At 40.7% G+C, this 27,824-nt stretch overlaps 1 protein-coding gene across 1 annotated transcript; it reads left to right on the top strand.

The window, feature by feature from the left end:
• Nucleotides 1–18,486: 18,486 nt before the first annotated feature.
• On the top strand, nt 18,487–26,477 carry LOC132263844 (hormone receptor 4). The gene is made up of 7 exons (XM_059763839.1): nt 18,487–18,499; nt 20,340–21,962; nt 22,945–23,294; nt 23,334–24,129; nt 24,209–24,324; nt 24,912–24,988; nt 25,063–26,477. Exons 1-7 carry the CDS (start codon nt 18,487–18,489, stop codon nt 25,064–25,066), a joined length of 2,979 nt encoding a protein of 992 aa, XP_059619822.1. The 3' UTR covers nt 25,067–26,477.
• Nucleotides 26,478–27,824: the final 1,347 nt, after the last annotated feature.

Genomic DNA, 27,824 nt, shown 5'->3' with positions numbered 1-27,824 from the left:
TATTGATGAACACACCGATAAGATTAGATAATTGTGAATTTTATTCAATTTCACTTTTATCGACTGATTGCTGAGAATGACAAACTTTATTTATGTAATTCAAGCGATTTGTGCAAGTGGCTCAATTTACTGTATTTGCTCAACTCAAATATCAAAGTGTCTTCTTATGCAACTCAATAATAATGAGGTAGAATCAGTGACAGTTTTATGAATTAATCATAATATTGGAGAAATGCAATACTTTGCAGTGCAAAGTGAAGTATGTGTTTTTTTTTCATTTAATAATTCGACGAGTGAATTGAAAACTATGGAAAGTTCAAAATCGTAATTTTGTAGGGTGAAAAGTTGAAAATTTAGCTTTAATATCGATTTGAAATGTGTTCAATTTACCTAAAACACCTCAAAACACCTTTTAATCGTCCGTAAAAATCTAATATTGCTATGTAAAAATTATTTTCTGAATTTGTCAATTAATATTATCAGTATTGATTGCAATTTTTGACTAAAATATGGCAAAAATTATAGAAAGAACTGAAATTATATGCTTACAAAGGTGATTTTGAATTGTCTTCAAGTGCATTTTATCTAAACAAGTCCTAAAAATCATCTTTTGATACTTCACTTGATTTTTTCTTCAAAGTTTTCAAGTCAAAGAATTGAAAAATAATAATACAAAATCTAAAAATATTTTAGAAAAATCAAGAATTATTATATTTATCTAAGAGGCGTTTTATGTGATTGACTACAGTTTGAGACAAATTTCTATGGACTTTTCACAGTTTACGTCGCAAAACATGATCATTTTTTACATTAGCATTTTCTGGATCAAGAAATTTTCTTATTATTGCCACACAAAATACATCAAAATTATTTTAAATCAATTTTAAATTCAATGTTTCAAGCTTTACATAAACCTGTAATCATTGAATTTGTAGTAATGTTCCTAGAAATATTTTGAGTCGTCAAGCAAAATGCATTATCGCAGTCTCAAAGGATGATTTCGCAGAATATTCCTTGAATTCCTCGAAGGAAGTTCCGTAATTAGTGAATTGCACAAAAGCAGCAGAAGCAATCCAATTTCCTCAGCTCATGCGAGTGTTTATCTCAGCTCTTATACTCTATTAAATTAAGATTTTTTTCTCGCTATTATTCATCCAACACGATAATCTCCGCGTCGCGTTCATTTGCAAACTCGGGGACATGAAACAATGCAGTAATCGAACCCTCAGAGTTTTTCCACTCCTCTCCAGCCTCCTTTCGCCATCGACCGCAAAACATTGTCCACTTTCTGTTTGCAGATCCGCCAATGAGGCTCTGCAGCGAAGCGCGGTCGTGGAAAATAAATAGGTGGTGTTTGAGTGTAGGGAAAAAGTGCATAATGCAAAAGTGTGCAGAATTAGCAGTGAGGCAGGTCGGAGTTTCAACATCAAAATTCTCTATGTGAACTCTCTCTCTCGACTGCCGCCTTTTTCCGCTCTCCATCTCACTCTGGCACTGTGGAAAAAAGCGTGAGCGCAAGTGGAAGGACACGCTGAGATAAAGAGAGGACAAAATAACTTCCCTATTGAAATTTTGCCATCCATTTTTGCGTCATTGCCATTTGGTGGTTTGTGTGGGACTCTCTCTCTTCTCTCCAGGATTCTGCTCACTTGGAACAACTCTCCCTCTCTATTGATCTGAAAGTACTATATGTGCCTGCAGTGAATGAGACAGGGGAAAATCAGCTGCAATCCTCCCGTTTGAGTCGTTGCTCCCTTTCTCGCCCGTGCACTCCTTGCCGGATTTTTCCCAATTTTCCACGGAAATATGGCTAAAATGGTGGACCTGCTGACTAATGAGTCACTCTGGGGGAAGATGGGAAGTGTTCGCACACTCTCGGCATTGATTAATTGTCAATGGGGACGTGAATGGAAGGTGTGGGTGAGCGAGAGGGAAATACACACAATAGTACTCCGCATTCAACCCCCGAATAACAAATCATATGCGAGCTATGTACATTCGAGAAGATCGATATTAAATATGTGTGTGGGGTTGGTGACCTCACCTCAGGGTCGCCACAGGTCGTTTACCCCTTTTTTTTTGTTCCGCTCAATACAAATACCACAAGAATCTATATCAACGAATTTTCACTCGCCCAACAGCGAAGGGCTGATGATTTTCCTCTATTTTTTCCTCTCTCTCCCTTAAGCGGAAGACGCGCGCGTGAAAACATCCATCAAGCAGACTTGACGTCTGTTGGCGAAAAATATGACTAGACAGAAAAATGTGTATAGAAAATCCACTCTTTTTCGGCAATTCAGATTGACAGAGGACAAGAGCCCACAAAATTGATGGGCAGCAACTGAGAACAATGTGAGTTGGAGTTGGAAAATAGAAAAAAAAAGATTAGGCAAAATATTGTGAAATTATTTCCTCAATTAGTGCAACATTGTTGGGCTTTGAGAAGAAGAGAGGGAATGAAAAATGCAAGGAAACTCCATTTTGCCACCAACAGAAAAGGCTACATATCGACATTTCTTCTTTCACTTTCTCTTCCCGGAAGACATTTTCTCTTCATACAGAGAGAGCATCAACATAATATCCAACAATCGCCAAATACACATGCACATCATCTTCAGCAAATTCAACACACCCAAACGTCACAAACACATGCACACACCATTGGCTTAAGAGTGTGCGGAGGTTAAAACACATATTCACAATTTCGATGTTTCTCTCCCACCACAATTCTATGTTTTCCACACACACACTCGTGCAGCATTAAAGCTTCGCGCTTCTCTCCGCCGACACTCAGAGAGGGAAAGAGAACTTCTCCGCGGCCGAAGAAAAGAGGAGTGAGCTTTCCGTGTCGAGGACTTGAAAGCTCGAGGAAAATGCAAAGACTTCTGCTGATCATTTAACAAGATTATGGAATAAGTCATAAAGATTTTCCGCCACCATTTGTGGGTTTCCCGAGGATTGTATTGTTGTCCTGTGGACACGATAAAAGCCCAAGGGAAAGTTGTTCATTAGCAACGTGAGCGGTTTTTTCCGTGAAATGAAATAAAGCAGAGCTGTCTTTTTTAAAGGTCGAGACATTCCAATCGAAATTCACACTTGACTTTATACCCAAAATATTGCTGATTCCGCCGATATACATTTTGCATAAATTTTTGCTCGGTCAAGCGTCACTGAAGAAAGTCAGTTTTCGCCAGTTGCCAACAATGCTTGGAAAAATACTCCAATGAGGGGGCGTAGAAAAAAGTGCAGAAAGAATTCATTTGAAAAATAATATAAAAATGTAAAGCAATTTTCTCACCATGACCCGGAAAAAGCCTGAGTGCATTCACCCCATAACAATGGCGTCACGACGAGGGATTCTATGACGCGCGCGGAAAAACGAAAAGGATATTGAATGCATCTCGATTCCTCCTTTCGCCACACTATCTTACTCACTCTCGCGGGGATTTTTCAAGAGCCTGATCAATTCGATTCTGCGAGTCTCCTTGGCTTCTGTCGGCAGTGGAAAGAAGAAGAACACACTGGAGTTTCCAGGACTGAATGCAGATGCAGGGTGAAATCAACTAGTTTGCTTGGGCTAAAAGTGCTCCACCAAATGTCAGCTGCAAAATCCAAGGCAGAGCGGAAAAAGGACGCAAAAAGGGTGGCAAAGAGTGAGGGAGGGAAAAAGAGGCACAGGGAAAATGCGTTGAATTTGTGTCAATCTATTGAATTATCGGATTTTTGCATTTCCCTTGGGTGTTGTGTGAGCGCGCAAATGCTCCAATTCGCGGTCATTGCTACTTTGTGCACACAGAACTCGCGCGCGCCACCGAGTGAGGCGTGGGCCGAGGGGGTGGCAGCGCCAATGAAAAGGTTTTCTCATTCTCTCCTTCATTTTTTCGTGCATTCATTTTCATGTGCACCGCGCGCTTTTCTGGGCCACAGATGGCAGATGCATCGATGCAACGTGTCACGAGGGATTTTTTTCAGTAACATTTCAGGGACACACAAAAAAAACATGCTGAGACAGATGTTAATGTCTTTGGGGAAAAAGAAACAACAGACGATGGATAATATCAAATGACCTCCAATTAGGACTTTATAGATGATTTCTGCACAATTTTTTTTTCATATTAAAATGTTGCGTAAATTTCAACGCTCTCAGAACAGCTTTTCTTAGCATTTCTCCCCAATATTTCACTCAAGGCGTTTGACAAAAAAAACCAAGACACTCGTCAAATCACGAAAAATCACCTCTATTGCGGTCACTTTGGCGGAAAACATCTGTTTTCAAAATAAATATTCCGCACTATGGAAAGTGGGTTGAATATGTACGTTTTTCCTTAATACAGCCAATGTGGCATCGTTAATTTTTGCGTACAGCAATATTTTCCTATCATTTTCTCAGAGTGTGTGGATTTTTCTAACAGTGCACACGCGATGAAATTAGATGATGAGGAAAGAAATATATTTTCTTCTCACACGAACGCAGAGAGAGAGAGATAGAGAGAGTGCTGGGATTGCGTAAAAAGTGACAGCGAGAGAGTGAAAATAATGGTTTTTCTCGTATGTGGTGAGATATATTTTATATAATACAACATAGTTGTGTAGAATAAGTAAAAAAAAAGAGGAAAAAAACGAGCGAAAATGAATGCTGCGGTGATGCAATTTTAACCGCTTGGGACGTTTTCTTCACCGAGAACTTCAAAAAACTCCTTTCACTCTGCGTTACATAAAATCTCAATCGAAACACCGCACGCTGAAATTATATAAAAAAAAAGCTCTCTTAACGACTCTTTTTTACCATTACTCTCTCCAGAGTGGATTTTATTTCTTGGATCATGAGAAATTGGAAGACGCATGTTTGCTTTGAATTTCAGAAGACTCGCAAGTTATCATCGAGGAAGAAAAACTAGAATTGATTACAGTACTTTTTTTCCTATTTACTTTTCGGACTAGCTCAAGTGAGAGAGACCTTATGCAACAGAGCATAGAATGCATCTGCAATAGGTCACTCTTGTTCAACATAATAAACATTCTGTGAATTTGTATCCATAGCCATATTGCAAGTTGTGGAGGAAGGAAATGAACATGAAATTAATGTTTATGCCTCTGTCAATTTAGCCACTTTCACCTCACGACCGCGACTCGGATCGTGAACAGCTCTATGGAAAGAGAGTCAAAGAAGTGGAAGAGTGTGAAGAGGACTATGCGGAAAAAACCATTTCTAACATGTAACGTAATAACTTTCGCTATTGTTTCCTCTTGGCTTTTTCTCACTCTCACTCCACTTCACATAGATAAAAATCCAATAGAGTGAAGCAAAAACCGGTCGAGTGTTATGTAAAATCCATTCCCAAGAGTCTCTGCATAAGCGAGTGCAAGAGAGGGTGTTTATCGGGGAAATCGACGGGAGATTTGCACAAGAAAATTGTGTCTCCACGCATTTCTTCGCAGAGAGTTTGACGAGAAGGGAAGGAAAAAACATCGACAAAGTGCAGAACTTCTCAGTCGCACTCTGATGGGAAAAACATCGAGAACGTGCGTAGACGACGCTGGGATCGTCATTGGACACTCTGCCATCGTGAGGTTGCCAATAAATGTGTGTTTCTCAGCGAAAAAAAAGCTCAAACGGCAATGACAGTGTATGCGAGTGCGCTAAGTAGGTCAAATCATTCCGGACAATGGCCTTTTGCGTGATCGCGCGCCGCGCCGCCAATCCATAAATACACTCTCAATATACTTCTCTCTCCGCTTATTTTGCGCTCATACTGGCTCGTTTCGGTGTGTGTTGCATTAAATAATGCTAAATGCAACACACATGACCACATTTTGTCTCATTCTCGCCACTCAAAGGCAACACATGGACACGAGAGAGCATGAAAAGTGGAATAAAATGCTACGGCAACTGCAGATACTAACTTATATTTTAAAAATAGGTTAACCCTTTTCGAAACAAGCGCGCGACTCTTCCTGTCAATATGGCGCGTTGGAAAAATGCTCGGCCATCTTCCAAAACCATCAAATGCAACCTTATGTATTTTCCAATCTCAAAAATAGCCTCACGTAAGCCACCAAAACGTGGGATTTTCTTACAGTATATGAAGTTGAAACGCCAACAGACCTAATGAGAGAAGATGGAAAATTCGTGACCCTCGTGAAATGGAGAGATATTGCATAATTTGAAGCATTTTTTCTCTCCATTTTTCCCATAGAGCCACAACTCTCAACACTATCGCGCTCAAAATGGCGACACCGCAGTCATAATGGCGGTCTTGACTCTTGACTGTGTTGCTGCCATTTGATTGCTTTTTAACACACAAAAATTATTTCGTCACCATCTCTGACAATTCCACAGTGGAATTCACACAATAAATAAATTTAATGAATGCCGAGAGCATCACGAGACAGACTTTTTACCAACTTATCCACCTACGATGCACAGACAAACATGGAAGCATAACTTGAGCGAGAAAATTCAGTTGTACTGCGGAGGCACATGGTGTTTATTGATGTGCATGTTGCACATAGTTGACTGTATTTGAGGAACACAAGTGGAAAAGTTTATGACCAAAAACAGAATAAGACCAAAATGCAGAGAAATATCGACGCGATCGCGAAGACTTACACTCTTCATTTCCTTCTCACTTTTTATTACACTTTTGCCATCAGTCGAGCAGAATATGTTTATTAATACGAATCGAATTATCTGTCTTTTTTTCGTGTTTTTGACCTTTAATTTCGCCTCAAAGTGATCACGTAATCAGCGACAGTGTTTAGGATCAAAGAGACGGAGAAAGGAAAGACGAATAAAAATCACTATTCAAGTGAAAGTAAGTTATTACGATTGCTAATGCTGAAACATATACACACATTTATAATACACTTATTCCGCAATTATATTTATAGATTAATAGAGTTATAAGACACTGGATAATGTTAATTTTGTGGGTAAATTTATTGATTCCGATGAGAGACAGGCTAAATTTACACCAACTTTGCTGGAGGCGAAACTCTATTGAATATTATTAAGGGTTTCTGACCTTTCACCTACTTTTCCTCTGCACAATTTCCCACTCACGATTTTTCGTCCTTTTGCCAAGCCAACCGAGAAATAGGGGTAGCGTCGATAAATCAATACAGAAGCGGTTTTAGCCACTTCAATGCAACGCCAATATATGCTTCGACAATTTAATGTTTCACTGTGTGCAACTTCAATCATGAGTCTCAGGTTCAATTCTGGGTGTTGATAACACAAACTTACCATTACACCGTTTTGTCTGCAGAATATTAACTATTCTTTTCCAATGATAAGAAATGACAGCTCAAGTTAGTTCAAGATTATATCAATAGACTGGCGAGAATGTGTTTTAATTTCGAAAAAGTGTGTCTCTGTCTATTCGTGGCACAAAAGTCTACAAAAGAGCGTGAATCACTCACGAGTCAACCCTCAGAATGTCACCATTGGTGGCAATATATTTACAAAATGCGGAAGTGCCTGAAAATGTGGCACAGGTTAAACAATAAACCATTAAAATTTTTTTCAATTAAACGCCTGTTGGAAAATAAAGTGTGAAATGGATTGAAGCGCGCAAAATGAGGAATTGTGTCCCTCAAACTGAACACAGAAAAAGGAGAGAGAAAATACTCTGGTGTGTAGCTGAAAAAGAAGTTAGTGGAAAGCATAAAATTGAATGGTAACTGTTGTAAATAGAATAATAGGTTCTGTGGCGAACTTAAGCCTAAACTTTTATACACTTCCGACTTGGAATTCTTCTCAGTTCATTGTTCCAACTTCTCTAAATCCATCCACAAAGTCACCTGTGTTTGATATTGATTACGATGAAACTAACGATGCTATTTCAACACTTTTCCATGCAATTCTTTGTCATGTTCTCTCATTTCACACGCACTTCATTGCAGAAAGTTTTTTTTTATTTATTTCGTCTATTTATGCGCGACACAAAATGTAGAGCACACAAATAAAGTAATGGAGTGCAGTGAAATTATTCATAGGTTTATGTGAATATTCCATTAAAGCATGTGCTTCCTTCCAATTTAGCGGCACAATTTCATTTCCGTGCATTTTGTCTCCAGCACTCTTTCTCTCTCTCTCTCTACAAAAAGCCACACTTTTCACCCTCGCACCAATTTTCGTCGCATTTTTTTTTTTTCGCTGTTATCATGTCAACGGAATCTATTTTAAATAGCAACAGAAAAAAGTACCGTCAGCACACAAATAGTTTGCTCTATTTAACATATTTTCTTCTTTTTCTGCAATTTTCACCATTATTTGTATAATTTCCACCAACTCATGACTCTTTAACTCGTCATAAACTCAGGCCGAACTAACTTTACTGCACGTAAATCTACACTGACTTACACATTTGCAGGGACAAGCAATAAAATAACCTTTTTCTCTGCATTTTAATTGCAACTAACAAGGCCAAAAAGACGCCACAAACACGATGTTCGTGATTTAGCAAATTTGTCTTGACTTATATGGAGAAAATATCGCTTTTGAGGAATGTTAACTTTCAGACACATAAAAGTTAAACACTCCAATTGAACAAGGAAAAACAGCAGTTAAAATACTTACTAAAACAGTGTTAGTGAGTTTTGAGTAATCTCACATTACAGAAATTTGCCGAAATTATTAAAATTCAAGTAAATAACTAGTAAATTCGTGATAAAACGATCTTACAGGAAATGTTTTTCATGTTAACACTCAAAAATTCGATCCAGAGTCACAGATTGATGCATATTTGCAAGTTAATCTTCAGCTTCCGACCAATTAATCGTTTTTCCTCTGGAGAATATTTGAAAATAACACATAAAACATACAAGTGGTGAATTTCTTAATACATGGGGTGAATTTGATAACACAATCACCATTTTATGACTAACATCTGTGACTCAGAAGAGCAAAAAGCTGTTTTAAAATTATATAATATATTCTTAATGTTCTTTTCATAAAAAAAACTGTTTAAAAAATGTTAACTGCAATTTTTCCCGTGTTCTTGAATATTTGTCTGCGACTGTAATACAAGTGGTGGAAAAATGCTGCAACTTTCACTTGCCATATTTAAATATAGTGCCAATGTGAATTTATTCTAACACATCTTGTTCTCCTCATTTAATTTTTTTTCCCCATTTTTTCACTTAATTTTCTCCGAACGCTCATTTCCATGCCAATGCGACGACGTACGCCGCATTCCCTCTCCGCCTCACCAATTGTTCCCTTATTTCCTCATCTCTCTGATACGCCAAAGCCCATGGCGAGGAAAGAGAAATGCTATGCTGTGTGGAGTTTTAGAAATAGAAAATACATCAAATGCTTTTTACACAAACAAAGCGGCGGGTTCAACGTCTGACCTATTTTTCATTTTTCTCGTAAAAGCGCGTGCCTGTGTGGGTCTCACAAACTGATTCTCTCTTCCTCCTATACTGAAAAAGAAGGCAACACAGAATGGAAAAAAACGAGACGCACACATTTGCTTCTGGCTTCTGATTCTTTCGACTTCGGGAACAGGCGCGTAAAACGGGAATCGTTGTAACTTTATATTTGTAACTTTGGGCTTTTTTATTTTTAGACAAATTTCATTCTTCTTTTTACTATTTTTTTTTCATTATACAAAAACCATTTCTGAATTTCCGTATTTGAGTTGCGCAAATCGATTTTGCAGGAAGAGACAGAGAGAGAGAGAGAGAGTTGAAAAGAGGAAAATTAACAGATAACAGATTTGATTTTATCACGAATAATCAGAAGAAAAATTATATCCTGTTTCTGTGGTGTGAAAAAAAAATATCAAAGAAAGTCAAAGTCGACGCCATCAAGCTTATGCATAGCTTCAAAGTTCAATAAATGAACTTAACTCGCATTTTCGCCACTTTTCCATCCATTTTCTTAGCCGATGAGGGACTTGGAAGAACATATATGGAAAAAATATGATGTCCATGCAATTTATTTTTTAATTTCTCAATTTGTTTTTGACATTGGCGCTTGAAATATCTGTAAATTGCGCAATGCTGCTGTTTTTGCACTCTGGTTGTTTCCAAATTTTTTTTTCCACTCTTGGCCGCTATGGCGAAACGGTTTTCCACGATCGCCAATATGTGAAAGAAGCGCCGCAACAGTGTTTTGTGCGACAGTGTGCGAACTGAAAAGTCAGTAAAATTCATGTTATGTACATTGCTGATAAGGTAATGCTTTCGGGTGGATAACTTGCCGGGTGACTCAAATCTCGGCCCACTGTTGCGTCACACGCACACCACAGTGTTGTGTTGCCCAAGATGGTTCGCTATGCGACAGAAGGAAAAGAAGAAGCCGGAAAACCTGGGAAAAGTCGTGAGATTTTAACTTCAAAGTCATCATATAGGCGGGAAGCGCGCGCGATCATGCATTTCGCAATTGGCAGACATTTCATGTTGATGTGAAATGAAACACCTCATTATTGAATAAAATTTTTCTCTCCTCGTCTTGTTTGGCTTGAAACTAAAGTGCACAAACTGCACATTACATTATTTTCTATTAAAGAAGTGAAGTTGAGAGAGAGAGAGAGACATTGCCTCAATCTAAACCAATGTGTCTCTCTTACGTAATGTGAACGATGTGAAATTTTCAATTAAAAAGAAGCCTCCCCTCTCACCGCGACGTCCCCGCCGCCGCCGCCATCGAGTGATCGAAATCCAGCCATAGAAAGAGGTGAAAGAGAAAGAAAAATTATTAGACGGCGAGCTGAAAAAGTCTTTTACAAAATATAAGCTTCCTATCTGAGTCTCACTCCATCGAACGCGCCACGCTATGCCGCCTTTCGCTCTCTGCAGATGTGAAATCTCTTTCTCTCTCACCTCATGGCGCGGCTATTGCAACACTCTCACCTTCTCTCGCGATCCTTTCCATCACGCCAATAATTCCTACTACAACGCCACAGCCTCATGTACACACATTACGTAAAAGTAACATTAACCTCACTCTCCTGTGCACCTCTCTCGCGAAGGTGTTCGCCGTAAGAGACTTTTCAAACATTTCAAAATGCGCGCCTCCCTCCACACCTCAAATCACTGTCTAATACCATGAAACGCTTTGCTAAATCATAGGGTGACTGACCGCCATTGATTTTGGCTCTATCCAGTATTATCCAACAGCCGTGTGAGGCCTTTTCGTAATGATCTTGTGTGAAATCACGAATCAGAGATGCCATGCCAACCGTGCGATCAATGAACATTCCTGCCCGGCTACTTCGAAGCCCTTATCCGTGCGCCTTTATCCCGGGCATATCGAGAGAACCACAAGAGATCCTGAGACTGGATGAGATTAATGAAAATATCTGTTGCATCACCCAAAGTGTGGATGATCATTGAAAATCAAACAATGCCCTAATTCAATTTGGGATAATATGGGTAATAAGCAATTATTCACAGAGTGAGAGGCAGACTTGAAATTTGAATACAAAGCCACCCTGTGCATTTGGCAAAAGAAATGTATTGTAAACCTTTCCAATGTTACTTCACTTTCTCATCTAAGATCTGTCTGTCTCTCTTTCACTCTCAACGCCTTCCCTATTGTTTCACGTACAGTTGGCAAAAGGCGAAAAATTTTTGTATACATTCGAAGTTTGGAATAATAAATAAGAAATGAAGAGAAAAAAAACGAAACAAGTATTAACAGAGGAGAAGAAGAAGAAAAAAAATGGTGAGTTGAGCGTTGAAATTTCCGCGCTCTCGCTGTTGTGCAACAAATGACTGCTGCTGGTTTTGTTGATTTGCCAACAACTCGCAAGTACATATTGAACGCTAAGAGATACCAACACACACACTCATGGCAAAAGAGAAAGCGGTTTTGGCCATGATCCTGTGACTTGACTGTATATTTGAGAGTTGCTTGTGCTGCACAATTGTGAGATGATCGCGCACATTTTTGATATTACCTCCTCTTTCTTGCATCAATCAAGATCTCTCCCACCACCCAATCACCCCGCTGGGGTCTTTCCTATGTCATGCTCTCTCTCACATCTTTTGCATAATCCTCGGAAGTGGGCAAAAATAGATCACACACGGCGCGCACAGTGGAAAAAGTTCATTAACTGATGGTGAAAAATGATTATTGCACCATCGCGCACGAAAGTGATCTCGATGGTTATTTTTGTGAGTCCATTTCCCAAACTTGATCTTTCCGGGGATCTGGTGTGTGAGTGCGCGGGGGCTCCGACCGCGATTAATGGGCCTCACACTCCAATGACAATGGCCCCCATGAAATTGGCATTTGACGCACCTTCCCAGACACCGAAACGATACGATCTCAGCGGAGAGTGAAAGTGATCGATGATCGCACGGGAGTGATCTTTAGACCTCCGAAAAGAGTGAAAGTGTTTTTTCACACATCACCTTTGTCTGACTTGTCTGCCCCTTTCGAAAAACCCTGCGCATAAACCAAACCATTCTGTGATCTTCAAGCGAAAGATTAAATTCCACTTGGATTCATCAAGATGTTTTCCCGCTCACATGCGTATCGTGCGTTTTCGGGAAAGTCAAGGGGATCATAATATGGCTAAAATCTGTACACCACTTCCTGACACTTCTTAAACTCTTCTAGAATTAAAAATAACACTAAAAATTGATATTATTCAAACTTAAACCACATTTTTGTGGTTATGTTTTTTCTTTCGTCCAATTTGAACATCTTTTTCATGAGCCAGAAACCAAAATTGCGATCTTTATTGTAAATGAATGCCAAAATCTGCCAATAAGTAAGATTAATCCCACTTTGATCGTAAGTTTTGATGTCTTTGACGGTTATTTTCTGACGAAATCTTGCTTTAATTACTCACATAACCTAGAAAATTACTTTGATGACTTTATTTTGAGTAAAAATGTAAAGAAATTCAAGCTTTTATGCAAAAAATGTATTAATTGAAATATTGAAACACTTCTTAAGTACTTCTGCTGAGCTGTACACGACTTCTGACTATAATATCGTCCCTTTGGGTAAAATAAAAAGTGATAATCAAAACAGATTTTGCAATGAGTGACTTTTAAATTCGAGCAGCTGCTCGAAGAGTGACTGCAGAAGAACTCTGTTTTAAACCACTAAAAACCACTCCCATCCGTCAAGAAAAACACCTCTGAACAAATTTCCTGGAGAAAAGTGAATGAAATTATAAAATTCCCCGAAACATTCCCCTGAATATTTCACAAGTCTCTCATATCAGCTCCCGATTCTCAATGGCACGTCCTGTTTCTCACCCAACTGGGGCGGGAGGCCGTTTTTGGGGCCAGAGGGCGCGGTAGGAGGGGCGGAAAAATCGATACGTGCGACTCCCAGCATGAGTGTATGTTTCCCGGAATCCTTCAACTCACGTTGCCACGGTGTCGGCGGGCGGCCAGGTCTTTGACCCAACTTGGAACTAGGTTAGTTGGTACCAAGCTCCATCATTCTGTGTGCGCGACAGTATTTTCATCGCATATACACACACACACACACGCGGCCGAGCAACCATACGAAAGCGCACACTGCAAAGCTCATTAAAGCCACAAGAGAGAAAATGGCTATCGCAATTTAATTTCTTCTTTTTCTGTTCTTCACCCAATAACTTAGTCTCACATATTTAATTAATGACTCAAGGATCAAATATGTTCGATATACAGCCCAGGAATTTGCCATTTTACCCACTTTTTCAGCTTCATGCTGGACAAAATAAGACTTGAGGGAGAAATTAAAGAGATTATTATTGTTGCAAGTTAAGGAAATTTGTTTAAAAAGTATTTTTTAAGCAACTAAAGATATTCCGACAATTTCCATGCTTATCTATTTGATTTTTTCCTGTGAACTCTGGCTTAACTTTGAGCTCCTTAGCTTGAGACATAATCTCTACAGCTTAAGCCAAAGTTCTGCAGTGAAAATTGAGTATTTTTGCAAAGTAGCGAAAGTAAGCCTTCCGTCAAATATAATATAAATCCGTCATATTCAATTTCACTTTCATTTTGGTCATCTGAACAAAATTAAAACATTCCATTCTTCCTTTATGAGCCATTTTGTATTAGTTTTAATTAATTTCAGTGCAATTGAATAAAAATATGTCTGTTTAACGGTTCATTTCCGAGTTTAAAAAATCTGAAATATATTTACAAATTCCATTTTTCTTTTCTCAATTATTGTTAGGAAATTTAATAATAATAAAAAGAGACTAAAAGCCGCCCCCACAAGTGGAAATACTTTGCTTTTCGCACTTTTTTCCCCCGTCAAGTCAGTGTTTGGTAAACTTCATGCAAATGGATTTCAATTCGTCACTTTTACTTTTAACGACAATTCACGCGACTGTGAATTCTCATAGTGGAAACTTTCACATCATTAATACAATCTTCACACATCTCTCGACATTTTGTTAACTATTCCCTCCCATTTTATCGCTCGACTCGTCGGCTTTTGCCCATGCTTTTTTTCCCGTAACGTGTATACTTAAGGAGGCGTCACACAGAGGAGAAACAGTTGTATGGCACTGTGATGCATTTTTCCTGCTCCCATCTTACATAATCATCAACACAGGGCATTTGAGAGAGTTCTCCACTCAAGCCTCAAAATCACGTTTCTCCCCTCACGAGCTTTCACACATTTTGCACTTTTGTACAACGGATTGTCTCGTGGCGTTTGGAAAAGCAGGAAGTAACGGTTTAACGGACATACGGAAGTTCAATAAAATGTTGATTTGGCTTGAAGAAAAAACAGCTATATTCCTCATATACAATTTTGCCAGCAAACTTGAAGGCACAAACACATTCTATAGGTTATTATCATGGTCAACAAGTGATGGCCTCGATTTTTATGCTTTTTATTTTGTCTTTTCTTTTATTTTCTCTCCACCGAAGCCTTACTGTGCTCACCATAAACTTCACACAATCCACTCAGATTGGAAGCATTCTTGACGAGAAGATGTGGTGAAGAGGCTCAAATGACTCGAAATATATGCGTAGAAGTGAAGATAACGCCTGGTACCAGGCGCCTCCACTGCAGAACTTTGGAAAGTTTTTCTCCACAGCGATCATTTACTCTTCAGTGGATTTTTTTCTTTCCAGTGAGAAGATGGCAAATGCCACTGAGGGATGGGATCATGGGAGAATATGTGAAAATCCCTGACTCTTTGAAGGTCTTACGGTGCATAATATGTGTAGAGAGAGAGTGAAAAGCAGCGCTTGAAGCAAAGGAGCTTCGATCGTAGGTAGATTTATAGTCATTAGAATTTTCATTTCCTCATTCCGTGTCATGTTAACGGTTTCACAGTTGAAGTGAATACCGTGCAACTCTAACATTATGCTCTCCTATATAAAAAAAAATTCACCTTCTCTCTTCCGTATAGAGCGCGTCTCGCTCATTCGTGCATGTTTTGCAATGTGAGAAACTCGTGTGTATGTTCAAGTCTAGCTTCGTCTTCGCTGCAATTCGTGGGAGGGCGACGGGGGGAGGTCAGGAGATCTCTGTCTCACTGTGTTAGTTGTATTAATAGAAAACTCTAATGGCACGATCACAAACTCCATCGTCATCAGCATGAAACGTGATGGTGATTACGAAAGCTCAATTCGCATTTCTTCGTCTCTTATTTGAACTTTCGCTTTCAAAGTCTCGATCGTTTGTTACGCTATTGTTTTTTTTTCTTACACACAACTTCTTCTTGTTTCTCACACTTTTTGCCCAATATTCGTCTTCTTCATCTTCTCCGAGTGTTTTGCCACCACAGGAGCGCCAATGATGATGAGCCAAGCGAGGTGATCACAAGATCGCGATCGCAAAAATTTCTTTCATGTCACTCTCGTTGACTTTGTTGTCTCTTTACGTAATGTATTGGACTGTTTCTTCCGCCTCTCTGAACTTTCTTTCTTCCATCATTTATTACTTTATTATTCACATCACACAGGCAAAGGCAAAAAAGGCAGCCTCACAGACGTGAAACTTTTACTTTCAATCTCAACTCGATCTCGATTTTATTTTCACGATGCGGAAAACACAGACTCCATGACTTTTTCACGTAGATTCTCCTCTGTTCATCCGAGATTTCATTCTTGTGACTTTCTCAGGGCAAAGCATGAACTCTTTTCTTACTCTGCCAAAGCTGAGGAGCTAGGCGATTGTGCGCTCCAAAGGAGGACCTCCTTGGGCCTTTCCCAGCACTGCCAATAGCTGCCCTCTCGTTCTCTCGTGACTGCAATTGATGTGCACACATGGTGGGTGACGCGGGGAGTCAAGGGAGCATTTTAGCATTCAGTTTTGTGTGTAGAAATCGTTTCTGGGTCAGCTCGAAACGAACAGAAAACGACAGAGCCGATGACTCGGATTGAGCAGAAGGCAAGCGGAGAGTTCACAAGTAAATTCTCCACGTTGAAAAAGCGCTCTTGCTTTTGCCTCCCCAGTTGTGCTGGGGTTGGGAAATTCCCGAGGAAAAGTCAACCAAATTTATGCTGTGTCATAAATTTACCAGACAAAAATGCACTTTTGTGCGTGGCGCGCGTCTTTCAATTTGAACATTCGCACTTGACGATGAAATTTGACGAAGAATCCTCCTTGTGTGGAAAATCCTATTCATAGGTCAGCTCTCATTTTTTTCTCTTCAATGGGAAAATCAAACAAATTCACCAGCGGATTTTTCTTCTTCTTCTTCTTCTTCTCTCTCCAAATCCCACTCCTCTCGCCGCCTCTCAGTCACTCTCACTGCACAACAGTGCAAAATTGAACGACTATTTCATTTGCACTCACTGAAATTCCTCCACAATCGTCTCTCCCCCTATTAATTCAGCGCCACATTGTGTGTGCGAGAGTAAGAGAGATGGAGCTCCGCCGTGTGCGCGCCAAACGCCGACTTTTCGTTTTCATTCGGCCCTCCGGTTGGAAGACATTCAGTCGGTAACCTACTTTGTTCCGATTCGCACTTGTGTGTTAACGAAAAATCATCACAACTTTGCCTCCTCAAAAATAAGTCGTTAAACCGACACGGTGAAATTCTAACTTGCGAAGTGCCCGGGCGCACTTCCTTCACGTGTGATTAAAAGAAGAAGAAGAGAAAAAAAAGGAATCAGGATTACCACCGCAAGTGGATTAAGTAAAATAAAAAAAAAATCAGTGATTTATGGGGAAACATTTCAGTGAATTTATGATTTGGAAGTTTTACTGTGCATTCCCTCGAACGCACTCTGAGCAATCATCCCGCGCTTCAGCTCCAACACACATCATGAAGGAGGTCAAAGTGCTCTTCACGCGACTCCGTTCACGTCACTCCTTATCCCTTTAGTGTTTGGTGGCGGCGCAGTCAACAGGACTCAGTGCAGTTGCAATTCAATCCCCTGGAGTGTTCCTCCAGTGAACTGAAAAGGTGTTTTTAGCCAGAAATCATCCCTGTTAAATCATGTTAATATTTCTGTGACGCTTTCCACCACATTTACTGCAAAAAAGACAAAGTGAAACTGCAAAGAGACAATCCAGGAAGGGAAAAACATGTGAAGCTAGGAAATTAGGCACATGTTGGATGTGTGAAATATTTTTTGGGTGGCAATTTTTAAATTAGACGCAGTTTTACCATTGAACTTTACATTGAAAAGTCATTAAGAAGTGTGAGAGAGTGAGAAACACAACCACCTTGAAATTCGGGAAATTCATTATGCAGAAAGCCAGCACGAGTTGTACACGCAAAATACACACCAAAATGGATATAAACTGATTCTTCAAAGTCGTGAAACTTTTACAACTAGCAGATCCACTGCCCTGGGCAGCAAAATATCACACACAATCTGAGGCATCTCTCTTCCTCGCGATCCCCACAAGTGAAGCGCAAGAGAGACGAGAAGAAGCGGGAGAGTAAGACTGAGAGAGATAATGTGCATGTGAAAGTGATTTTGAGTGATCACAAAAGACTGAAGACGTGGACACTGAGACGATATGAAAGGGCAATTCACGAATTTACACATCGCATTTCGCCATCCTGAGCAAGACACACACCGCGGATTATTGATGCAGGGCGAGGAGATCAGCACAGTGATTAGATCGGCGCTGTGTCACTAGAGCCGCTGCGCGCGAAGGAGGAAGAGACCGAGAATGTCAATGAGAAATCACTTCAGTGAAACAATCTCCGAATTTCCGCATGGGGATTTGCAACATTGACCTCCACGACCAAAGAACTCGCCATTTTGCCTGGCTTAGTGTTTTCACACATGACACACGCACAGGAGTGGAATCAAGATGCTACGCGAGAGAAATGCTAAGGAAATGGCAAGTGGATTAATCATCAAGTGATATTGAAGAGACAAGACGCGAAGAAGAGTGTGTGTGTGTGTTTGTGTGAGTGTTGAATATTTTGGCCGATATATTTGCCATTTTTTCTGTGAATTGACAAGCTGAATTCATTCACAATTGTACGCGAAAACGGAGGGGGGAACGCGGATCTGGAGCCTCCCCCGCATCAAGCAGCGCCCGTCACCACGTCCAAGCGCCATACATCGCCGTCGAGACGCGAAGCGCCTACAATGACATCTCTAGGTAACCCACAAATCTCACCACCCTGCGTCGATCCTCGCCAAAGGGGATCGGATGCAATGACCTCCAAATAGAGCCCTTTCGCAATGCAAAACATTCACACCGCGTGTGTGTGTCTCATGCAAAAGATACAAGAGCTTCCACCTTGAGGAACACAAAGCAGACAAGCAAGCAAATAACACAAGTCATTTGCTTTATGCACTCTTCACGAGAAATATGGTTTTGTACTTGAGAGATCAATTAAAAAGCATCGAGACAATGGAGGCGAGAGAAATAGACAAGATAGATTAGAAGAAATATTGATAGAATGGAAGAAAAAGAGTTTACGTGTTGATCGAAGGGATGAACGGATCTTATCAGTTTTATATGGAGGAAAACTAGTTTTCGTCCTATGAATTTTTCTTGTTGCGAAGCAAAGGTAGAAAATAAGATTTATCTAAATCAAAATTGTAGAAAAATTTCATGTCTTTCGCCGTAAACTATGGAAACTCGGCGTTTTAAAGTTTACATTAAAAAATCGATATTTAAGTTTAGTTTCTCGGTTTTTTTTAAAAAATATTCATTGACTTTCAATTAAATTAATTTCTTCTATTTAAATCCTTTAAAAAATATATAGAAATTGTGGAAAATGTAAAAATCAACTTATGAACACTGAAATTTTCGGTTTTTCTATTAAATTTGACATATTTGAGTAAAAAATATTCCAATAAATACCAATAAAATTAACTAACAAATTCAGAAAATAATTATTACAGAGAAATTTTACCATTTTAATGACAGATTCGAAGGTGTTTGAGGTGAATTAACGATAAATTTTCAATTTACTCCTCTGAAAACTGTCAATTTTTAATAGTTTTCGAATAAATCGTCGATATTGATTACGCTTGAAGCGTGCAAATTGTCATCAATAAACCCATCTCTCGTCGGCTCACTTGTGAGCCAGAGAAGAACTTCCTGATCGCTCCTCTCGCCGATGGTTCTCTCGTTAAGTGAACTCTCATGAGTGACACAGAAAATTAAGCAGAAAATCTATTATGATTCACAAATATTTTTCCGTGACTGTGTGTGACACATGAAAGAATATGTATTGAATGTAGAACTTTGTGAGCGAGAGAGAGTGAGAATGGCGCAAAAATGTGAAAGAAGGAAAACAGAGAGTGAGACACTTTATTTATAAAGCGCATTGAATTCTACTTGAGGTAGGTCAGTATTTGCACCGTTTTCCACTCTGTTTTCTCCCCAAACGGTTTCAACTATATGTACATCGGTTGAGATACCGAAACAAGAATTTTGTGCAAAATTCAACATAAGCGAAAAATGTTATGGAAAATTTGCGTGATTTTCAGTGAAGTTTTGTTCAGAATACTATTATTTATTCATGTGGAAGTCGAATGGAACCATAATAAAAGTAACTGTACATAGTGTAAGTTTCATTTTCACGTTTTGTGCCTCTTTTCTAACACAACAAACACGATTGACCATTTCGGTTCGAGGAATTTCCGGCTTTTCTCTCATTCTCGCGATATTTTCCACACGTGATCGCGGATTTTCATTGCATGAATTTCCCGCTAACGAGTCAAGTTCTCGTTGGAGTTTTCTCACCATACAGAATAACTCACACATGAGATTGAATTGAGAGAGTTGAAGGTCGGATCTTGGCTGATGTCTTGTCATGTTCTGTTGTTTGCACTTCGCCAATAGCTTGTACTTGAGCAGATCCCATGCACAAAAGCTCATATCTCCCCACTCCGCGCGGGCAAGAAGAGCCATTTTCCCCTGATAAGGATTCTAAATTTAAATTGTAACCGCTTTTCTCTCTCTTTTTCTTCCCGCCGCCGCACAGGAATTATGACACTGAGCCGTGGCCCGTACAGTGAGCTCGATAAAATGAGCCTCTTTCAGGACCTCAAATTGAAAAGGAGAAAAGTCGATTCCAGATGCAGTAGTGACGGTGAATCAATAGCGGACACGAGCACGTCATCGCCTGACTTGCTAGCGCCAATCTCGCCTAAGATGTGTGATAATACCGCGACGCCGGCGCCAGCGGCGGCTCCGACCTCGGCCCCCAGCACCCCGACCCCCCCGACCAGCGAGGCGGCGCCCAGCAGCAGCACACCCACGGGCGCCGCCGAATCCAGCGACGCCGGCGCCATGACGCGCTCGAGTCCGGACTCGGTGGTGGCGGAGGAGAGCCAAGTGGCCACGTCGTCGACCATCGTGGCGGCGTCGAGCAGCGGCTCCACGCCGAGCGTGATACGGTCCGTGAAGACTGAGCGCCTGTCGCCGCCGCCGCCCGCCGACAGACCCAAACCGCCCACGTCGACGCCGCAGCAGCACGTCACGGTGCTCGTGACGCCGTCCCGCATCAAGACGGAGAATCACCACGCGACGCTGGTGAGGAAGACCTCCCCGGCCGCCACGGCGGCCACAATGGTGGGCACCTTCCCCATCGCCACGACCGCCATCAACCACCAGCGCGACGTGCCCGCGACGTCGAGCGGCGCCTCCTACACACCCGTCATGATCCAGACCACGTCGGCTCACCAGCAGCAGCTGCAGATGCTGCACCACGCCATCGCGTCCACGTCGCCCCAGCAGATCAGCCACCGCGCCGAGACGCAGCCCACGTCGGTCACGCAGCTGCAGATCCCCATTCAAATCTCCCAGGCGCAGCCCGTGCGGATAAAGCGCGAGCGATCGCCCAGTCACACGATCGTCAATCAGGCGGCCGTGGCCGCCTCGGTGTCGCCCAGCCAGTCGGGCAGCCAGCAAAGGGCGACGCTGCAGATGACGCCGCACTCGCCCCTGCAGCTGCGCCACCCCATTCGCGACGCCGCCATTCTGCTGCGTGTGAAGAACGAGGTGAATCTGCCGGGACTGGTGCAGACGGCCGGCGGCCAGCACCGCATGATCTGGGGCGCGAACACGCGCATCAACGGCGTGAAGCCCGAAATCATAGGCGGGCCGCTGCCGGGTCTGCGGCCGCAGGCCCTCGGCGTGGTGCAGCCGCCGACGCAGAATGCGCCGCAGGTGAATCCCACGCAGAGTGCCACCATCGCCATGCAGACGCCACCGCCGCGCGCCACTCCAACTGTGATCATGGGTGAATCGTGTGGCGTGCGGACAATGGTGTGGGGCTTCGAGCCCGCCGCGGTCACGCAACTCCCGCCAACGTCCGCCACCACCATCAGTCCCACGAGCGTGAACACGCCGCCCGGCGCGGCGGCGCAGAATAACGAGGAGGCGGCCCAGTTGCTGCTCAATCTGGGCCAGGCAGCGGCGTCACGGGTGGGCGACATCCGGCCGCGCGCGCCGCCGCCGCCGCGATCGAACCACCCACTCAACATGGAGCGGCTGTGGGCCGGCGACTACAGCCAACTGCCCGCCGGCCAGCAGTTGCACGCGCTCAACCTATCGCAACCCCAGTGGACACCCGGAGGCCTCCATTTGGCCACCAACAAGGTGAGTGCAGACTTCTCGCAACACACTCAAGCTCAAGTCAGTGTCGAGCGTTAAATTTGCCAAATAGGCGGCGACAGAGAAACTTGAAGACTTTGTTGCGACGATAACATAATCAATTGATGATTAACAGAAGAGTAGCCGAAGTGCAAATAGGGATTGCGTGTAATATGTATGCCAAGGAGGAGATATTATGGTCAAAAGTGGTGTACAGCTCAACAGAAGTGTTGAGAAGTGGAAGTGCTTGAATAATTGCAATATTAGGCGTTTAAGAACTACTTTCAAGCTTAATTACCGCAATACTTTGAGAATTTTTACATTATTTTCTTAATTTTTCTTCAATAAAAATTCTCATTGCTTATCTAGGTTATGTATCTAACTTTAAGCACATTTTAGTGACTAAATAACACAGAGAAACACCATTTTATGCACTCAAATACTGTTTCTCTGTCAGTTTTTTTCAGAGTCATACAAGTAAAAACTGAGTCTTTTTAAGATAATTGCAAATTAAATTTGAGGTTATGATATTTTAGGCAGTTGGAAAAATTTATAGAGTTACGAATAAAAGAAAAACGCATGTTTTAAGCACTGCCAAAGTTATGGAAGTGTCTGTGATTCTGCACAGAAATTGTGGAAGTATTAAGAAGTGATGTACACTGTCTGGCCGTATTATCTCCCCCTTGATGCACACTAAATACATGTGTATGTGCGATAATGTGACGAATTATGTATCGAGTGGTCAATGAAAGTGCGAGTCTTCTGAGAAAAAAAAACTGTTATGCGATTGAAATCAAGTCTTACTCGTGTAAATAACACAGTCAATATTAATAATGCGTTGTGAATTTTTTAACCACTCATCGTCAACAAGATAAAACTATTCCTCAAGGATTAGATTAAACTTTCCAATGCTTCGATATGCAGTCAAGGAGTGTGTGATGTCTCACTGCTTCTCATTTACTTGCAGACGGATCCGACACACCACCAAGAAGCGCCCGCCGACGATGACGACCAACCCTTGGTGTGCATGATCTGCGAGGACAAAGCCACAGGACTGCACTACGGGATCATCACGTGCGAGGGCTGCAAGGGCTTCTTCAAGAGAACCGTGCAGAATCGTCGCGTGTACACGTGCGTGGCTGACGGCACGTGTGAGATCACGAAGGCGCAGCGCAACCGATGCCAGTACTGCAGGTTCAAGAAGTGCATCGAGCAGGGAATGGTGCTGCAGGCTGTGCGCGAGGATCGGATGCCGGGCGGCCGCAACAGTGGCGCCGTGTACAATCTGTACAAGGTGAAGTACAAGAAGCACAAGAAGTCCGCCCAGAAGCCCGCCACGCAGGCGTCACAGCAGGTGCAACAGGCGCAGCAGGTGCAGCAGGCGAAGCTCACGGTGTCCACGGATGTGCAGGACACGAAGTCGATGTTCCTAGCGCCAGTGCAGACGTCTCTGAAGCCAGCCGAAGGGATCAACCTGCCCTCCCACCTCGTGAATGGCACCATCCTCAAGACAGCCCTCACGAATCCCAGCGAAATCGTGCACCTGCGCCACCGGCTCGACAACGCCGTGTCATCGTCCAAGGATCGCAGTGTGTCCTACGAGCACTCCCTCTGCATGATCCAAACCCTCATCGAGTGCGACGAGATGGAGGACATCGCCACGCTGCCGCACTTCCCCGAATTCCTGGAGGACAAGTCCGAAATTGGCGACAAGCTGTGCAACATTGGCGACTCCATTGTGCACAAGCTCGTGTCGTGGACGAAAAAGCTGCCCTTCTACCTCGAGATACCCGTGGAGATTCACACGAAGCTCCTCACGGACAAGTGGCACGAGCTGCTGGTGCTCACGACGGCGGCCTACCAGGCGCTGCACGGCAAGAAATCACCTCCTGGCAGCAATGCGAGCACGCCGACGCAGCAGAGCTCCTCGCCCACGTCGCGGCCCATCACGCCGGAGAAGAATGACCCGGAGTTCGTGCAGGAGGTCACAAAGCACCTGTGCACGCTGCAAACCTGCCTCACCACGCTCATGGGACAGCCCATCTCGATGGAGCAACTGCGTGCCGACGTGGGTCACATGGTGGAGAAAATGACGCAGATCACGATAATGTTTCGCCGCATTAAGCTCAAGATGGAGGAGTATGTGTGCCTGAAGGTCTACATCCTCTTGAACAGAGGTAAATATATTCAAACACATCCTGAAAGTCATGTTGGAAACTTGCGAAACTCATTACCAAAAACTTTTTGCCTTTGCAGAAGTTGAATTGGAGAGCATCCAGGAGCGATACGTCCAAGTTCTGCGGAGCTTCCTCCAGAATTCATCGCCACACAATCCTGGAAGACTTGGGGACCTGTTAGCTCATATACCTGAGGTATGCTGAGGGAATATTTGGGCGTTTATCCAAGAATATTTTGGGATGAAAACCGATAAATGAAGATTTTCGTCTTGATTTTATAACGGAAAAGACTTAAATCAAGTCTATTCAGCTTGAAAGTGGACTAAAATTGAGTCTCGGACTAAAGTTAAGCCTATTTTTGACTTGTTTCAAGACGTTATTTGCATTCAAAGATACTAGAATTAAAGATATTTGCAGATAAAAAGCAGTTTATTACAAAGTAAATGCAATATTTTGTTCTTGAAGCGATTGAAAAAACATCTTCTTTCTAGTTTGGACGGAATGAAAAACAAGTTTCTCCAAAAGCTTATAATAATCTCTTCTTAATATGTTTTCACTCCAAAATCGACTTGGTTTTATGATCTAAAAATGGTGGAAAAATGTTTAATTTAAGTCGACATAAAGATAGAATATTTAGCTGAAATATTCTTAATTCTAGTCGTTATAACATTCACGAAAAGATTACATTTGAAATACGTTTTTGGAAATCTTTTTTCACATTTATGTGCCAAAAAAGGCTTGAAATTAGACAGATTCAGACTAATTGAGGATGATCATTGCAGATACAAGCAGCTGCCAGTTTACTGCTGGAGAGTAAGATGTTCTACGTACCATTTGTACTCAACTCAGCGAGCATTAGGCAAGTATTCGCAAAGCAATCTCCGCCGAAGAGTCCAAACTGACAATCTCTGATTCTCTGATCTTAAATAAAAGGTAGCAGATGATTGAGCGGGGCCTTATGGAACCGGACAAAGACGATATTGTGACGAGCCCACCAAGTGTTTCCTCTCACCAGCCCCCGAAAACTGTCTCACCTGTAGCAACCAGCAGTTCGCACGGCCAGAGGAATTCGGAATCAGCCATCCGGACAGTCATTCAGCAGACACCGCAGCGCGGTGTGATCAAGCAATCGAAGCCCGCGACAGTGACGACCGCTGTTCTTGTTATCAATACTCTGCTACCTGACAAATTTGCAAGCAAGGAGATCAAAAAGGAATTCAACCCCTGAACATCCACCACAGGTCAGCGATGAGCGGTGTTTTCCCGGTGCAAAAAACGGAAAAAGTGTGAGGAGAGGACGAAGAAGCATCCAAAGTCAGTTTTGGGATGCAAAGTTTTTGTTGAAGAGAAGAGAAGAAGATGAAGAAGAAGAAATAAGACACACATTTTATACACACTAGGAAGTCTGAAACAATGCCTTCAATTAACAATTAAAAAACTAAATAATGGAAAGAAAAGAAGAAAAAAAAATAGAAGAGTAAAGAAAAAAACTGAACTAAATATATTAAGTACCGTAGTAAGAGTGTAAAAGGAGAAATTCTAAGTTTTATTACGTGTAGTAAAAAAGAAAAAGTGTTAGTGAAGAGACATTACAGTACATATATTAAAGTCGCGCGCGAACTGGCCTATGTTTTTATTCAAGAATCATCCTAAAAAAAAAACAAACTGAGCATCTAAGTGGAATTTAAAATATTTTCAACTACAAAAAAAAAAATATACAACATAACAAATATATGTTTTGTTATTTTCGCTCACAAATTTGCATGTTTCACAACTTCAAAATGAAGAAGAATAAGAAGAAAAAAAACCCTAAACAAACTAATTAAATTCCATTAAATACTCCACTGAATGTAACGGATTCTTTTTGAGAAATCAATCAACCACATTTTGAGAAATAATTTTATATTATTGAGTCATTTTTGCAAATAGAAAACAAAGATTGTTCAAATGTTTTCTATTCGCACCCCTTTTTTTATATATATAATATCGCTTGTGTATAAAAATTTTTTTTTGTAGAATATTTTTACTCTCTAAGTGATAAAAGATGAGAAAAAGAAACACGCAAAATATAGAGAACAAAAAAACACCGACAGATTTAAACGCAAAATGAATGTATAGAAAAGAAAGCAGAAGAAGAAGAATTATCGTTACCAGTGAAACCAACACTTAAGAATAAAGAGAAGAAAAAACCAGAGTTACCCAAGTAAAAAAGAAAAAAACAAGTTATTGTAAAAAGAGATAGAAAAAAAAGTCGAAAAAGAACAAAAACTGCCATTTGAAATTGCACACCAAATAAATGAAAGCTGAGTAATTTTATTAAACTCACCACTGAAGACACATTAAAAAAAGGAAAGTAAGGAAAAATTTATGCTGCCAGAGTCTATGTATACACAATTTATTATTAATTGTCCCCCAATTTTAAGTAAAATAACGAAGAAGAGAGAAGAAAGAAAAGAAAAACAAGTAATAATATTAAAGGAAGCATTTAGCAAAATGAAGCACATCCTCGAACAAGAATAATTACTAAATATTATTAAAAAAAAACATGCTCATTAAATATTCCACAAAAAAAAATCACATCCAAGAAGAGAACACAAACAATTCTAATCACCTAATTATTAATGAATAAAATAAAGCTAAAAGAAAATATCCAATTAAATATTTATCAAGACAAATTGTGAGAAAATTCTGAAGCTTATTTTTCAATGAATAGACTGAAGACGGCTTTTTTGCAAAAAACATTGCCTTTTTTCTGTTTCTAAATCTGCCTTTTCCCCACACAAAATATCAGTCATTATTTAACGAAGAATGCAATGGAACTAAATAAATAAAGCAAAACACTGTATTTCATCTAAGCTGACAAAGAAAATTTACGCTTGAAGTAATTTAAAAAAAAACGGTTTTCAAAGAAGCATTTTGTCAAATTTCCTGTCAATCATTTTCCATTCAAGAGATGCGAATTAAACCCTAATAAAAGGCTTTTCTTTGTCATTGCTCTAAGAAATATCTAAAACTGATACAAAAAACAGAATATTATTCTGAAGAAAAATATGTAATTTAAAATGTGTAAAAAATATATACATGTATATATTAAAGAAGAAGAAAAAAAAAACAAATATGGTGCTCTTAGAATTAGCATGAAAAGTTTTATTGGAGAAAAAATTTCTGTGTAAACTAATTTTGAATGAAAAAATTTTATTTGCCCCAAAAGAAAATCGACATCTTTTCCAGACAAAAAAATATATGGAAGAAAAGTTTTGTGAAATAGAAATATTTCAATGCAAAGTAACAAAGAACGCTACATAATTATCTCTAAACTAAATGTATTACATTTACACCAATAATGATCTCGTTTCTCTCCTTCCCGACATTTATTTTTTGTTCATTTTGCTATCAAAACACATTATAGAAGAAAAAAAGAAAAGAATTCAATCTGGCCCACATTCAAACAATTGAAATTGCTAAGAAATTTTCTAATTTTCATGTATTTGTATTTTTGTGTTGTATTGAAGCATTTTTTTCTTTAGCAAATATTAATTAAACCAAATTGAATTTATATAATGTAGGATTTTTTGTGTTTTTGAGAAGCTTTTCCTAACCAAAAATTTAAAGAATTCTTCTTTGTTTTATGTTTTTTTTATATATATAATTAAAACCTACTTAAGATATGTTTGTTTTTTTTACGTGTAAAACAA

Source organism: Phlebotomus argentipes, unplaced genomic scaffold (genome assembly GCF_947086385.1).
Source record: "Phlebotomus argentipes unplaced genomic scaffold, Phlebotomus argentipes genome assembly contig_39, whole genome shotgun sequence".
Taxonomy (NCBI): Eukaryota; Metazoa; Arthropoda; class Insecta; order Diptera; family Psychodidae; genus Phlebotomus; species Phlebotomus argentipes.
Note: the sequence above shows the minus strand (reverse complement) of the source record. Positions and strands in the feature narration are given on the sequence as shown.

Excerpts from the sequence above, each read along its gene's own strand:
- LOC132263844 (XM_059763839.1), top strand. Across the intron at positions 24,130-24,208 it reads CTACATCCTCTTGAACAGAG|AAGTTGAATTGGAGAGCATC; the intron begins GTAAATATATTC and ends TTGCCTTTGCAG. Across the intron at positions 24,325-24,911 it reads TGTTAGCTCATATACCTGAG|ATACAAGCAGCTGCCAGTTT; the intron begins GTATGCTGAGGG and ends TGATCATTGCAG.